The 13,436-nt window shown below is 42.5% G+C and overlaps 1 protein-coding gene across 1 annotated transcript in view; it reads right to left on the bottom strand.

Moving 5' to 3' along the window:
* The window catches only part of PDZRN3 (PDZ domain containing ring finger 3), a 181,263-nt gene extending 172,593 nt beyond the window's left edge, over window positions 1–8,670 (bottom strand). Inside the window, exons 1-2 of the mRNA XM_019536633.1 lie at window positions 8,588–8,670; window positions 7,218–7,327 (exon numbers count right to left, since the gene is read on the bottom strand). Coding sequence (XP_019392178.1) covers window positions 7,218–7,327; window positions 8,588–8,590 — 113 coding nt within the window. The 5' untranslated portion in view covers window positions 8,591–8,670. The remainder of the gene's footprint in view (window positions 1–7,217; window positions 7,328–8,587) is intronic.
* Between the last annotated feature and the right edge of the window lie 4,766 nt (window positions 8,671–13,436).

Here is a 13,436-nt window from a genome sequence, read left to right as displayed (position 1 = left end):
AAACAGACTCTGTCATGTAACCCCAGTGGCACGTGCATCTCAGCAGAGATATCTTATTAGCAAGAACTGCATGTAGGGGTGCACTGATAGAGATTTTGGGGACCAATACCGATAGCTGATATTTAAGGAGGCATATTGGCTGATATCAACCCGATTTCCGATACAGATGTGTGCAGCTGGTAAGTCTGTTGTGGTAGAAGGGGAGTGGGGGGGAAGATTAACGCCCCCCCCCACAGTGAGGGAAGGATGGGGCAGGGGCTGCCTGCGGTGTACAGGGTGCAGGACGGAGCCACAGCTTTTTGCGGGGGTGGCTCATGCTGCTGCATGTACACTGGGAGGGCACGGGGGTGGGGGGCGCATGTGCCCCATAATCTACATGAGGTGGGGTGGGAAGGTTGCAGCTGCGGGCTGTAGCTGAGGCTGTGCCATGCTCTTCTTAGTGGAGGCTGGGCTCGGGGCGGGCAGTGGCGGCACTGGAACGAGGGCTATGGAGGGGGCTGCAGCTACCCCAAATTTTGCCGTAGCCCTGCTTCCAGTGCCACTGTTGTCTGCCCAGCACAGCCCCCCCTTCCCTTCCCTCCCCTCCTCTTCCACCACAACAGACTTACCAGCTGCATGCTGCTGGGCTCTGCTCCTCGCTTCTGCATACTGCATTGCAGCTGCATGCATGCACAGGCATTTGATCTTGCTGGGATCCTGTGACCCCTGCTGACTTCCTGCCCCTGGCAGGAATGATCTTCCAAGGTCCCTTCCAGCCCTAATGTCTAATGTTTATGAAATTTATGGGCCAAATTATTGGCCACTTCAGGCCAATTTTCTTTATATCAGTACTGAACCGATATTGGACCAATATATTGGCGTATGTCTAACTGCATGCTATAATCTTGTGAACTATTCTTCTGGTGCATGATCTATCTGTAGGTGTCAGATACATTTTCTTCTAAGTTAATTTGACTTGGTAACATTTCTTCAAGCTACATAATTAACCCAGTTGCCAAACTCAGTTTACTCTATAATGCTCTCCACCTGAAAGGATAAATAGCATTGTTATGGACCACATCTTTTAGGGCAAACTGAGGACACTGTATACAAGCCTTGCTAAACTTAAAAAAAAAAAAAAAAAAAAAAAAAAAAATCAAATGCTGACAAAACACAAAATGATTCGCTAAGAAATGAGAATGTTTTGGCCTATGACTTACGAAGAAATCCACTCAAACCACATCATAAAACATCAGCCCGTAATTCATAGTGACTGTGCTATCGGGCACTAATCAATCAAGCGCACTTAAGGCATATCATCAGCAACTCAAAAAATAAACCCTCAAGTGCACAGCAAGACAGATAGGGCAGATTCCCAACTGTAGATGCAAATAGCTTCCGCTCTACAGACTTTGTGGGATGTGCTCAGTGGCAGGGCATTTCATGAATTGTCTATCTCTTAGGGAATTTTTACATATGTTTTGGGTTGCAGTGCCAGGTGCTTTAATTAGTGAGCCATGCTAATGAAAAGCGCCCACTTGTCACACATATCAGCGTCCCTGCACATCCCTGCACTGAAAAAATGGCAGCAGGGCGCTCCGAACTAAAGCTCATCAAAAGTGTTTTATTTCAAAACGCCCCACTGCCATTCTTTCAGTGCAGGGATGCTGATACACGTGATGCAGAACGTGCCGAACTGCATCAATTTCCATGCTTCAGCAGAATTGATTCATCGAGTCTGCTCCAGTGCACTGGATTGTCAGCACATTGGAGCAGGCTCCCCGCACATCTATAGGAGCCCTTAGGTGGGACTGAAGCTAAATAAGAAGGATCATGAATTAGGGCCAGGAGAGCTCAACTTAACTTCAGTTTATGTCTCTGTAATGTAAGGCTAATAGTCTACACCAGGAGTGGGCAAAATGGCAGATCCAGACAGCGTCAAGAGTCCATTTCCTGGCAACCGCTGCCCGTGCTGCTCCTGGCCGGTCTCCACGGAGGCCCGGGAGCAGCAGGGCTCTGACAGCACAGGGCTGCAGACCCTGGCTCTAAGCCAGGTGTGGGCGATTATTTCGGGCGGAGGGCCGCTTACTGAGTTTTGGCAAGCCATCGAGGGGCACATGACAGGCAGCCAGGGGCAGATAAATATTAATTTTCTAAGTATTTTAGGGGCCCCATGGGCCAGGTACAATGGCTTGGCGGGCCACGTCCAGCCTGCAGACCACATTTTGCCCACCCCTATAGTCTAAGCTGTCATGGCCCCACAACGTCATGGCCACCGCTCCTGGGATCTCTATGGAGACCGGCCACGCGCGGCGCAGGCAGGGTGCGTGGCTTGGCAGGGAGCTGTTCTGAGGCCGGGGCTGGGATCTTGCTGCGGTGCGGGGTTGCAGCCAGGATCCGTTCCCTGCACGCCCCTGCCCACAAAACCCAGGCTCGTCACAGGGGCATGCAGGCAGCACATTGTGGCTCTGTCCTGGCCCCCTCAAAATCCCAGGGTCTCCCTGGCCCTGCCAACCCATCTCGCTCCCAGCCATGGCCCATCCCAGCTGCCTGGCCATGCACCCTTCCCATGTGGGTCCCGCCCCTGGAGGTGGGTGGTGGGGCAAATGCCACAGAGGCTGCTGGGAAATGGAGTCTACTGTGGACCCAATCTAGCCCGCAGGCCAGACTTTGCCCAATCCTGGTCTACACAGACAATAGAAGAATTATTAACTAGTGAATGTTAGTAACTATCTGAATGCTCAACAGGCTGGATAAGCATTATATTTTTTAACATGCGTATATTAAAAAATATTGCAGTGAGAAGACCCATTGTTTGTGTTCCTGGGTGTGCTGTGTGTTGCTTAAACTCCTAGAGTCGCCACGTTGTTAAGCCACAGGAACGCACGTGTTACCTGTATGCCTGTGCTACGTTGCCTCCTTTCTGCTAATGGCTAAGTAATGAAAGGCATTATTCTATCAGTTATACACAGGGGATTTACAAAAAAAAAAAAAGAGAGAGTTCAAGGCATTCACTCAAAAATGTGATTTATTCATTTTGCATTTAAGTTTTGAAAACTGTTAAAGGGGAAATCCAAGCCTAGACTACAAAAAGGAAAACACATTTTAAAACCATCTGAGACATATTTCAACAGCTTATCTTGGTATCAAACTGTCAGGAGATAGCATCTGCAAGCAAAAAGCAACATAACAGTAATTTAGTTGTAGCTATGTATAAATCACACTATATTCATCTGCCAATCTTAGACCACTTAGTCCGTGCTTAGTAATTAGAAGCATTTTTGATAATTCAGAAAACAGAAAATGGCGCTCTTTTATTAACATGCATTTTGCAAAAGACATGCAAAAAGGAGAGTTTCCAAAGAAACCACACACCTAAGTTCTGCTCTGAACCGTAGACTCGTTGTGATCCTAACTGAAATTAATTTTGAAGAGGTTGCGTTTTGCAGTTCATCCTTTTGGACTGCTTATCACACTGAAATGAGACTGCTTTTGAAAAAGATTCAGTCTTGAGGTCATGCCGGAAATGCACCACACCCTTATTTTATACACAAATGAAAGTAAATGAAGAATCTTCTCAGTTCTGGATACCTGCATTACAATTTTCCTTGTATATCCCTGCAAGTTAAATGTGACTACCTGAGATGCTTTTGTCTTTTATCCTGAGAATGAGTTTAGACTAATGGTATTCAACCTATCAGCAACGTGGGCTGGATGAGTGATGTGGGGCCAGTCTGTGGGACAGATCCCTAGAGGCGTTGGGCCCCATGCCTACCTGGCCATGCCCTGCAGTGTCCTGGATGGGGCCCCGCACTGGCCTGGCCCAGCCCTGTGTGCCCCATGCCACCCTGGCCCAGGCCCCACGCACCTGGAGAGGTCCTGCCCTTCCTTGCCCCACCCTACATGCCTATTCCAGGATGCAGGGGCAAGTTCTCATCAGGCTTTCCACGGAGAAATTTGGCAGCAGGGAAACAGCAATTTTTGTAAGTCCAGCAGGCCAGATCTGCGGTTTGAGCTCCTCCGGTTTAGACTCTTATGCTGTGCTCTGCTGGTTACAGAAAATTTGTGAAAAATTGACTTTTCCCTTTGCTGCCTAAATCAAATGATTTCCCCCACACCCCCGTAAAACAAGCCAGAAGGCAAACAGGTTTCTCGCTGAAATGAAACACCATTCACTATGCATAATTTTTGAAGATTTTTACTCATTTATTTTTTTAATAATTGGGTATGTTTGGTCTTAAAGCTTCATCCTGAAAGTAAAACTTTTTTTTCCAGATGAAACTGTTCACTGACTTGAACACAATTAAATATGCAGCTAGTTGTGTTCAACTGTGCACTTCATAGCGAATAAAATATTTGACTGAATTTGTTCACTTGGCTCTGCTCACAGTTGGCACAATTTGTCTATGAACCCCTTTCATGAAGACATGTGCCACTCCCCCGTGATAGCTGCCTGCAAGGCCTTAGCATTGGATATGTTTAAGGTTGTTGTCCCATCTTTATTAGTTCTCCTCTGTTTTTCCCTTTTTCACAATTTTACTTTTGGCAGACTGACTGATTTTTTGTCTATATATTTGATGTGGTTTTATTTAATACATTTTATGCTGCATCTTAGCATTCTTTCTTTGCCAGGAATAGCATCCTCATGACTATGTTGAAGTCATGCTGAAATCCCTAGAAACTGCACGCTGTATTGTGGTCAGACTGGACCTCAGATGAACAAAATTACATGTTCAAAATCAGGAATGGAAGATTCCTTCAACAGTTCATTTATATTCATTCCACCAGCTGCTTCTTTATTAGACACACGTTTTCATCTGTACAAGGTTGTTTCCAAATTAAACTTCTTCACCTTTGGAACAGGACAAATGCTGGACTTGCCATAACATTAACCCAGTTATCTACTTAGTTGGACTTCAGCTTAGCCTTTTGAGGGAGTATAGATTGCATAAAAGTGTCGGGATACTCAAAGTGATAAACGTGGTTCAAACGCTTTGATATCGGCATCCTCCCTCCCTCGCCCATGCAATGGCTAATGCAATATATCAAACACCACTTGCACAGAATGCATGTATCTTAGTTTGAAGCCTCAAACACTCATACAGGTTGGATACTTACTGGAAGCAGAAATTATAATTAAATCTTATCCCTGTGATTCATTTTTTTCCATAAGTTTTGCTATACTATATGAAGGTAAAAGCAGAGTCACGGCTTTGGGGGAGGGGGGAAAATTGTGCTAAATTTTGACCGGAGTTGCGTCTGTATTTAAAGAGGCACAACATGAATAATTCATAGGAACAGGGGCTGTCATAGGGGCTGTCAGCACAGCTCATCCACTGAACTAAGATCAGTGCCTGGTAGCCTTGGGAGTCTATAAATACCTACAGAGTGCAGCCCAAAATTTTGTCCCACATGTCTACTTATTCCTTCTGTTCTATTTAGGTTCCTGTTCTGCCCACATCACAGCAATTTATCTGTGCATGTAGGCTAGCCTATCTTGAGTGCTGCCAGAGGCTAAGCATCCTAGAAGGCAATGAAGGAGAAGAGCACACTCAGCTCTTTGCAAGGAAAAGCAGAGGCTGCACATATTCTGCTGCACACATTTTGACAAGAGGCATGTTAACTATCGGTAGTGGTAACTGAGGGCAGGGTGACTGTGGTGGCACTGTATTGGGGGGCGCAACTGGCAACCCAGCAGGCAGCACTTGCTATGTGCTGCTGCTCAGGGTGTGTAGCTGCCCTGCTTTGGCTCTCTTGGCCACATACCTCTGTTCCTTGAGACATGCACCATGCAGTGAAATGGGCCAGGGTCCTGTAGCTGAAAGGGCAAGGGATCGTGTAAACCAAAGAACATATTCTAATACATACACAAAGAAACTGATCTGCGTTTGCATGGACAGCCTTCATTTTGGCATCTCCTAACTTTTTGGTGCTTAATTTTGCAACCTTATGCTCTTTTCCTGAGGATTTTTTTGTTTAACTCTATATTTTAGATAAACCACGTGCTTAGATAAGTCTGTTAAAAAGGCAGGTTACCAAAATAAAATTAAAAAAAAAAAATACTTGGCTGTAGCTTTACTGGTATAGTTTATTTTCAGAGGAAAAAAATAGAAGATTTATGCAGCGTTCTTAGTCTAGCAGACCTTTTGCAGTTTTGCCACATGCATAACTTAAGCACTCCTAAACCACTCCACAACTAAATTCTTATCTTTAATGCTCCTGCTACTGTGATCCCATTTTTTTCCATATGAAGAAATTTAATTAATATTTTATAGTCTTCCTAAATCACAAATACAATTTACCATAACATTGCAGAAAATAGCAAATCCACATTGTCCCTTGCCAACAGAAAATCCTTAACAGCTGTTTATTGCTCATTTGCAAAACATAAGAGCACTGGAATTCCATTACTTAGAGAAACTGGCTGTTCCATGATATCCTTGGCAAGAAAAGCTGCACTTATCTTTTGAAACAATAGACTCTCAAAGTTTCTCCATTTTACAAACATTAAAAAGACAGTAAGAACACATTTTTAACTGTAAAATGGTCAACAATGGGATCTGACTCACAATAAGCCGCTTTCTGCTTTGTGAAATCTAACCTCTGCTTCCCAAGAAACATCACTCACTGCAACTTAAGAAAAACATTTCAAGCAACCACCTCTTTCACAGGAAGAACTTTTTAGCGAGGTCAAGACTTGAGGAAAATGAAAAGAAATTCAGGCTATATTTGAATAATACAAATAGTCCTAACTAACATTAGAGGGCTTACTTGGGCAGGCTCATAGCAATCTTGTACTAAAATGATATAACAAAAACGTCTGTCCTCTAGCTGCTCAAAACATTTTTTTGTCGTCCCTCAACTTGGAAACCAAGATAAATAAAGTCACGATCTACACAACAGATATTTCACATATGGTTTTAACTAAATCACTTACAAGTCTTCGATAGCTTTAAAAAGAAATAACTCCAGCATACCAAATAGATGCTAGTTCCTCAGAAAGCTAAGACATGCACATACCATCCATAATCTGGTTTCTATATTTAGATAAGAACTCTACCTAAAGCCAGGAAGGTCAGCATTGAATCAAGTCAAGCATATTTTACCAGACACATCTTCCAGACGACATTTACCCTGCTACATCGCTCCCAACCCCATGGCAAACACTATGCCTTGCACAAACAGCTTGAGCTGTAACTTTGCCTATTAAAAGGGATCAGATAGTGGTGTGTTCACATACCTCAATAATCCTGTCGTGAATTTGCAGCCCTCCTTCTTTAGCAGCGGGCCCACTGTCGACTATTTTTGATACAAAAATTCCTTCGCTGGAGGAGCCGTCTTGATTGTCCTTGAAGGATGAAAAAGAAAAGTTAACATTGTACCATAAACCAACTCCAATTTGCTTTAGGCTGAATCCTGCCCATTTCAAAATACCACGTGTGAGTAAAAAATGCTCAGAGCCACTCCAGTATTACTTTCTGTGGGTTAAAGCCTTCGGTGACGGGCACCCGCATCTCCCACTTCAAGATACAGTATGACCATAAACAGACTTCCGTTTCTAATTTTACTTAAAATTTCCTTACTAAAGGCCAGCAGAGAAGCCGATTGGCTCCAAACTTAAATCAAGTTATATGGTAATTATTACGACAATTATTATCATTGTGTCACATCTTAAGGATATCATCATAGCCATCGTCATAAATCAAGGTCAATATTAAAGTGATATGGTCTCCCTCCCATTTAAATATCAGATGATAAACAGATTTCTACTTTTGATGACATCTCACTTATTCTACCCAAACTGAGACAACGGTGGCAAATGAAATTAAGCTAACAAAGCATTCCTCATGTTCTTGGTTACTGTGCAATTAACTGCCATATGCTTTCACACCACAAAACTGTCCCACAAAAGAATAATTTAACAGTGATTAATTATGAGGGAGGGGACTTGAAAATGAATATACTGACAATAAATGCAGTTTTTTCCCCATGCAGCGGTGTAGTTCTATCGAAGTATTGAACTTTTTACTTTCTAAAAGAGCAGGACAAGGTAAAAATACACCATGTGACTTCAAGTCACATGATGTTTCTCCAGCCAGTCAGCACCAAAGGGGAAAAATGCATTAGTAAGTATGCATAAGTTGATCTCTGCATTTTTATTCAGAAAAAAATTCTACTAAGGTCGAGGTGTCCAGAATTTAGCCCATAGTGAGCTGTTTAAATTATGTCCTTTCATCACTAGTGTGCTGTTTAGGAAGGAGCAAATACTGCTGCCTTATTGCAAAGAGAGTTTGAAATGAGTTGTTAAAGTTATAAGCACTGAAACGATTGGGGCTAGAGTTAATTGCAAAGGATCTTATATGTCTTTTGGCACTCTCTTCATATTCCAAATGTGATAACGAATCCGGAGCATGCTACCCAGTAACAAGGGAGACAGTAATGTTTAGTTAATTTAAATGCTCCACCTCTCTTTGAATATAAAGATGCACACAGAAAACATTCCCTACAGAGACAAATATGTAGTCAGCATTTTTCCCCGTCCTCCAAACACTGACTCACATGCCCTCCCCAACAGGAAAAGGCAAACACATTTTAGCGATTAACATACCATACATGGCCGGCCACCAATAATATTAAATCCAAGAGATCCAGAGTCACGATGAAGGACGAGGGTCAGTGCTTTAGTTTCTTCACCCTACGAAGAACAGGTAAAAGCATTCAAAACATTTGTGCAGAGGCAGATATTAAGATGGCTCATACTTCTATCCAAATATTTATTCTGTTCATAAATTCCAGAGGGGAGACAGTGTTGGGTTGGACTTTCATAGTCCAGCAACTCCCGTGTCTTCCCTCTTGTTGCTCTTGACAGGCACTCCTTTGAAAAATATGGCCTTTAAGGTTAATGCAAAATTTTGGTTTGGGTCTACAGTCAGCACCTAAGGGAATCAAAATATTTCCATATGCCATGCTGTAATTCTAGCTATCTGACAGGGTTAAATTTGGGGTGTCATGCAAAAATCTTCCAGGTTACCTACAGTCTTATTCTTGCTGTCTCCCATTCCTGGATGCGATTGGGGCTGCATTTTTAGGGTGACTCCTTTTCTTACTAGGTACATTATGTTGTCCTAGGCAGCACCCAATGAGACAGCAGTGTTGGCTGCACCCAATGAGCACCCAGTGAGGCAGCACCCACTGAGATGTGTTATGAAACTGCACTTCTAACGAAGACAATTTAGTTGAGGAAACAAATTGGGCAGAAGGACCAAATTCCTAATTATTCTTCCATAATTTTATTGCAATTCTAAGGAATTCAGATTCTATAAAGTCTTAAAACTTCAAGAGAAATTCTCTTTCATTGAGAAGGATTCTCCCAACTCCTAAAATATAAAACCAGACAGTAGCAGGTCTTTGATTAGGGGGGCAGGAAGAATAAATAATGTGCAACCTAGACCTGAAGGAGACTCCGTGTAAACATGATCTGTTGTCCTATCCTGTGACCCAAGGCCATTCCCAAACACAGGAGTGTCCTTGACTGATGTGACAATATCCTTTTCAAAGGAACACTAAAGCGTTGTGATACCTCTTCAAATTACACTGAAAACAAAATTAAATACCCAGACTTCTAATGACAACTTTGAATCTTCTCAGTCTCCTAATTTCTCTCTGTCCAGTGGCAGTTGATAATAGCTAGCCCTGTTGCACAAATGGGACAAACTTAAAGGATTTCAGCAATGAGAATGTGCAGATATTCAGAGTGATACTGTGTGTTTCTAAAGATAGATGAGCTCCAATGAGACCAAGAACACTGCTATCTGCTGGTCCTTGCTTTGTTTTATCTACAGGGTGAAAAAGTTATGAACACATAAGAATTTGAGGAAGTTATCTTACATGTCTGGTTTTCATAAGAAATTAATGACATAAATTACAACAGTTACATAGTAACTTGATGCAGATGTTTTCAGTTTGTGCATTTTTCTTTTTACGTGTCAGTTTGAAGATGTCTATCATGTGTTATTAATGTCTATTAAATTCTGTAAAATATGTCAAAACACTCCAGCATTACTGAATGACTCTTATGGGAAAAAAGTGATGGGGCCAAGTTCTCTGCTTATGTAAACTGGCAGAACTCCACTGACTTCAATGGAGTTTCACCACCATGCACCAGATGAAAGTCAGTAGTTCATAGCGCTCCTTAGTGATACGTAATAATTTCCTTTCCTGCAGATCCTGTAAAATAAGTAGATTGAGACCTGACTCCCAAACATATTGAGTACTCAGAGCCATTGATCTCACCTGTTTTTGCACCACTCAGAATCAGGCTTGCAAGGAGGAACAAAATACTAGGTGAAAGCTCTTTTCCTGGACAACTTCAAACCCAGACCTCAGATACTATTTCAGTGAGAAAACTTCCAGTCCGGTGAGACCACTTTTAAGGTCTGATAAGTTCAGCATTTGAAAGACAAGTATGCCATTGTCACAAAAGCAGTTTACCTCTCTTTTCTGCTATACAGCTTTATGAAGGCAAGTCAATTAGAACAATCAAGAAGCAATTACTATACTGCTTTCAGGACAGTTGCTGTAATTAAACCTGACTGTTTCCACTACAATCCCTTATTGTGGGAGATCTCATACTTTTAGTACCCAAAAAAAATTATAACAGTTTTCCCAGAGTAGGGGCTCAGCACTCGGGTCAATCATAGAACGGGTCAAAAACAGAGAGAATATTTTATGAAATGTTCTTCAAAATTTGTCATGCAAAATGGCATTGGGAATGTATAAAAAGCTGCAGCCAGCTCTAATGGTTTTTAACGTTTTGTCCACAGTCTCTACTGGAGTGGAGTAGTGTAACACTACAGAGTAGAATATGGCACTGCACTGTGATCATTCAAACACATGTATAAAACATCAAGGCACAAGGGACCTAGAGTACAGCTTTGATAGCTTAATACTTCTGCAGATTCACTTTGCAATATTAACGAATTTTAAGCATCCTTACATGCCTATTATTGAAGCCACAAAGAAAATTATTCTTACAGAGCTCACTGCCTTTCTTTTTTCCTCCCTAAAATGTCTGAACCAATCATTAAAAAGTGAAGTGACTCTGGAGATGTTATGGCCAATATCCCAGGCCTGCCCACATCATCTGGTTCTGCAGCAAACCTGATGGTTCTTGGCATGCTGTATTCCCACAGCTGAGTAAAGCTCTTAAATGTAATTCTGGAAATTACTGTACTTCCCAGCTGAGTAATGTGGAGCTAATAGACTGCATTTTATTCCATATATTAGAAGCCTTCTAATTTCTGTCGTGACACTGCAGCTAAGAAGTCCGGTCTTAGCAAAAAGAGGCACTTTTCTTCACCTTAACAAAGTAACAGGCTATCAGATTGATCTGGAATAGTAAAGGTGGGGATATAGTCTAAGAAAAATACTCTTAAATTTGCAAAACCTTAGTTGCATTTCAAAAAATGGAAGTTTTGGAAGCAGCTGCTTTCATCAACGGCCCTGAAACTGTAGGTCTGTACAACAGCTCCACAATTGTTGTAAACTGATAGAACATTTTTTAACTTGAGGGGACTTGTGCCGACCTAGCTCATCTGAGGATCTATTTGATATATTTAAGGAGTGCATAAACGCCAGTAGCATTTTATGCCTATAGCATAAAACACCTGTTACCCCAAAAATTAAAGGACGTTAAGACTTCCACTTCTCGTTGTAAGTAGTTTCCAGCTCTGTTGTTACATATCTGGAGATCGGTCACTTCTGCATCTTAAAACATAATCCTCAATGCTCCTGTTACCATGCCTGGCTTTTCCATTGGGCTCTGCAGGAGCACAGCCTGATGTCTGAAAGGGAGCTCCCGGGGCTAGGACGTGGCAACAAAAATGCCTTCCTAATCTCTTCCAAAAGACCTTAACTTAAACTGTGCGCATACATACAACAGCAGAATCTGCCCAACTTCATCAATAGGCTGAAATAATAGTGTGTTTCAGGGACGATCAAGCAGAATTTAAATAGCCTGAGGTTTTTTCTTTGTTGTATTTGGACTTGGATGACTCCGGCTGATGTATTTCATCAACGAAAATCCTCTTTGTAGATTGAGACAGACATCTCCAGCACTTCCTCCTCAAACACACTGGCAAGTGCCCTCATTTCCCCCTACCAAAGAACCACCTCAAGCATTTCTCGACAGCAAACACACCCCTAACTTTGCCTTTATGTAACACACACACAGAGCAGTGTGGGCATACTGAAACTTTTAGAAACAACACAAAACGACAAAAATGACTTCCATTCTAGGGACAAAGAGAAGTCATGTCCTGGTAATACACATCTACTGATAGCCTCCTCTTGTTATACTTCTGTTACAGTGTCTTAGCATCTCAATCTTTAATGTTTTTCTCCTAGCGATACTGCAGAGGTGGAGCAGTGTCACTCTCCCTGTCCTACAGATGAGGAGGGGAAAGGAGGTACTGAGAAGAAACTCTCACTTGCTGCAGGTTGCTTAGGGAGATGATGAGAGTGCCAGCACCTGAGTCCAGATCTCAGAAACCATAGACTAGCATCCTGACCACTAGACCGCTCCTCTAGAAAGCCTTTCAGCATGCAGAAGCTGTGCAGAGGTGACATAGAAAACGATGGGATGGGAGAAGAGAGAACCTTACTAACCAGGCTTTTTGCGTGGAGCTCTCTGGGGATTATAGATGCAGAAAAGAACGGAGTTCCCTATTCCCAACGGGTGAATAGATTACAGTCATTTTTCTTCCTGCGCAGGGTTTTGAAGTACTACGTCTACCAAACAGTAGCAGCACTGATCTCTAAACCTCCTTGTAGTCCTAGGCTTTCTGCATTCCAGAGTCAGGGTGCAAAAATCACATCTGGCACAGCTGTTCCATTTGTGACTCCCTAGCCCACCCCCACCACAAGCTGTGTCACTCATCATTTGAACTGAATTGCAAGGAGGCATTTATTCCTATTGTGCTCCTAGGATACACCATTTGTTTTATTTCAAGCAGTTCTACAATTGTGGCAAGGAACGACAGTTAACTCTGGGATGCTGAAAGAGTTTTTTCCCTTAACCCACACAGGGAACCTAGCCTAGGCAAGCTAAAAGCGTGGAATCGCACAAAACACTTTGTGAACACGGTGCGCTAAGGATAGTTCTGTTTGTGCAACAAACACTTCAATGCTGACGGAGCAACAACTGCTTATAGCACATTTGATGTACAAATAAAAATGATTGCAAGAAAATATCAGTGACAACGAGGTATAGTTTGACCAGGCATGGTTATTTTTAACCTGAAGTCAAACTGAGAAATTAACTATTCCATACTGTAATGCACCTAAATCCAGGTGTTTAGGGACCAGAAAGTGCCTGAGCCAAATATGCATGCCCTGCAGGGTGTTTATAGCCTCCATCCTGTACTGGCATCTTTGTCTGAAAAAAAATAATCCAGCAC

The sequence above is a fragment of the Crocodylus porosus genome, unplaced genomic scaffold (genome assembly GCF_001723895.1).
Source record: "Crocodylus porosus isolate Cpor-Errol unplaced genomic scaffold, CroPor_comp1, whole genome shotgun sequence".
Lineage (NCBI taxonomy): Eukaryota > Metazoa > Chordata > Crocodylia > Crocodylidae > Crocodylus > Crocodylus porosus.
The sequence above is the reverse complement of the archived record's forward strand: the minus strand, read 5'-3'. Positions and strand labels throughout refer to the sequence as shown.